Raw genomic sequence first — 2,529 nt, 5'->3', positions numbered from 1 at the left:
GAAGAGAATTATTACAGAGAAAATAACAACAATGAATTTACAACAAATTAAGAAAGATAAACAAATGAAAGGTAACTATATAAGTTTAAATGCTAGAAATGAAAATAATGTCTAATGTGATACCATCTGACATACCAATGATACCAATCTAATTTTTAATTTAGTATTATTGTAGGGACACTAAAAGAAAAGGTTTCTTTTGTAAGCATGCATGTATGCAAAATAGTTAATTTTTTAATTACTAATGATAGGGGAGGTATTTGAAGATGATAATTATGGAGACATAATTATTGACCATCCATTGATTTTGAAAATAATTATTATTGAAACAAAAAAATTTAAGAGACTAATAATACATTTGGCAATGGTACATGTAAACCATGTGTAAACTGATAAAACTTGTATGTAGTTTTGTTTACACAAACAACATATTGCGGGCCAAACTCGGTCCGTGTATTTTCCCGCCATCTTAATTTCTATTTTTAGATATTAGACAAAGGGTTAATTTTAAATATTCCAAATTCCTATTTTTAGATCAAAACGGCCGCCTTCTTCACAAGATAAATAGGAACCTGAGGATTGGAAAGATAAGTCTCCAATAATTGGTTTAATGTTGATAATCATGAGTTTTTTCTTACCTATTTCCTAGGCTGTATTATTTCTCTAAACAACAAGCTGACACTCGTAGGGCACTGGCACTAAAGGGGGCTGGGGCTTGGCTATTAGGGGCGGGGCCAGGGGCCATTAGTCTATCTATGCCATCACCTATCATGACCTATGGCTAATGATCTGTACGTTGCTGCAGTGTTGTATGCAGTTAATTTTTGACTGAAATCAAATACTGTCTACACATACAGGTACATGTATCTATGCTGAAAATAATTCTTTGATTATACCCTTTGTATAGAACTTGATGGTACTCAGTCTGCTCCCTGGTATTGACCAAAAAACTTACAGCTGTTTTCCTGTCTGCCCAGTTTGTTTACTGATTAAAATGTTAATTATTGCTAAAATTAATTAAATTATCATAAGTAATAGACCCCTCCCCAATGATTAACTATTGAAAAATGGCAGGCAGTTGGCAAGAGTGATTTCCTACTGGGGAAGGAACCACAAGGATCTTTGCTGGCTAAATATTTACGGTAGTTGGGTGGGGAAGCTTTTGTTATTCATAATCAATATTAAATGAAGAATTAAATAAGTGACATATTGAATAAATGAATCATTAAACGACACCTAGCATAAATGAAGAAATGAATACATAGTTACATTCGGAATAAATGAGTTATTGCAATGATAAGACCAGTTACTTGTTATTTAATCATCAAGAGGAGCACCATCACTTCCATCCTCATCTGCTGGCACTGTTTTTTTGATAGCAAACAAAAAGTCATCAATGCCTCGAATGACCATTGTTTCGTTATACCCCCTTTCTCCACGGCAGCTGGGACAGGCCTTTGTTAAAGCGTCAGGCCCACTGTACCATGAATTGACACAGATTTCGCACCCTATTATTGTTTTGCAACACTTTGTTACAATAACAGGAGGATTGATGGGCACAATGTGACATATCTTGCACTTAAAACAATCACAAAGTACTTTCTTGAGTGCTAAAGGTATTTTAGTGTCTTTTGATACTTGCATCACTTCAGAGACACTTTCCTTAAGAGTAAATACGTCTTCCATCAGTCTGTTAATCTTTCCTTCAATACGACTTTTCTTCCTCCTTTGTTGGAATTCATCATCAGAATCCGAATCATGTGAAATACTTGACAATGGCTCATTACGACTGTGACTTTTACCTTTCATACTATCCTTCACCACAGCATATATCTTCCTTCGTGGATTTTTCCAGAATGCCAAACCTATATAACACAGCAATTATCAATTATGAACTCTTGAGGATATATATAATAAGCAATAATTATGACATAATTTAAAAAGTTACAAAAAACATACCATTTGTAGCCCCCGAGTCAACTAATTGTAATCCGTCATTTGTAACTACTGTGTACATCTCCCCCCAGGTTTTCTGAACTTCTTTGACAACATAATCAACCCTGGCAGTTAAATCATCAATTTCGATAAATCCAGCAGCTACGTGCTTAAATACAGCTTTATTTCCCTGCCAGGTGAGGGTAGCTTTGACGATTTTTAAACGATACTTGGCCTTCTTTGCCGATGACACAACGGAACGGAACAGTGGCGTTGAGCTCGAGGAAAGGCTGGAACTTGATGACGGCAGAGAACCGAGAGAAGATACCGGAGACTGCTGCTGATATCGAGGAGTAGGAGCGGTCGTGGCTACACCATTGACAACTAGGGTTTGAAATTGGTGTAGCCCTTCAAAGGAGCCTTCATCATTTGGAAAGTACGCACTACCGTCAAAATCGTCCTGTAGCCATGCCTCTTCGGGATCCACCTGAAAAACTCGCCTTAAATTCTCTGTATTCACCTGAGAAACATTAAGTTCAGAGGACCTGCCATTCCTTTTTAACATAACGGTAAAGCCAGAGTTCCAATCCAAAA

At 36.5% G+C, this 2,529-nt stretch overlaps 1 protein-coding gene and 1 long non-coding RNA gene across 2 annotated transcripts; one reads left to right on the top strand and one right to left on the bottom strand.

The window, feature by feature from the left end:
- Positions 1-452: 452 nt before the first annotated feature.
- On the top strand, positions 453-1,050 carry LOC109591352 (uncharacterized). The gene is made up of 2 exons (XR_002189776.1): positions 453-857; positions 908-1,050. It is a non-coding gene; the product is annotated as an uncharacterized LOC109591352 (long non-coding RNA).
- A 131-nt stretch (positions 1,051-1,181) lies between these two features.
- On the bottom strand, positions 1,182-2,503 carry LOC109591351 (uncharacterized). The gene is made up of 2 exons (XM_020007101.1): positions 1,960-2,503; positions 1,182-1,865 (listed from the first exon to the last, which is right to left on the bottom strand). Exons 1-2 carry the CDS (start codon positions 2,498-2,500, stop codon positions 1,318-1,320), a joined length of 1,089 nt encoding a protein of 362 aa, XP_019862660.1. The 5' UTR covers positions 2,501-2,503; the 3' UTR covers positions 1,182-1,317.
- Positions 2,504-2,529: the final 26 nt, after the last annotated feature.

Source organism: Amphimedon queenslandica, unplaced genomic scaffold (genome assembly GCF_000090795.2).
Source record: "Amphimedon queenslandica unplaced genomic scaffold, v1.1 AMPQUscaffold_8391_Cont19665, whole genome shotgun sequence".
Classification (NCBI taxonomy): domain Eukaryota; kingdom Metazoa; phylum Porifera; class Demospongiae; order Haplosclerida; family Niphatidae; genus Amphimedon; species Amphimedon queenslandica.
Note: the sequence above shows the minus strand (reverse complement) of the source record. Positions and strands in the feature narration are given on the sequence as shown.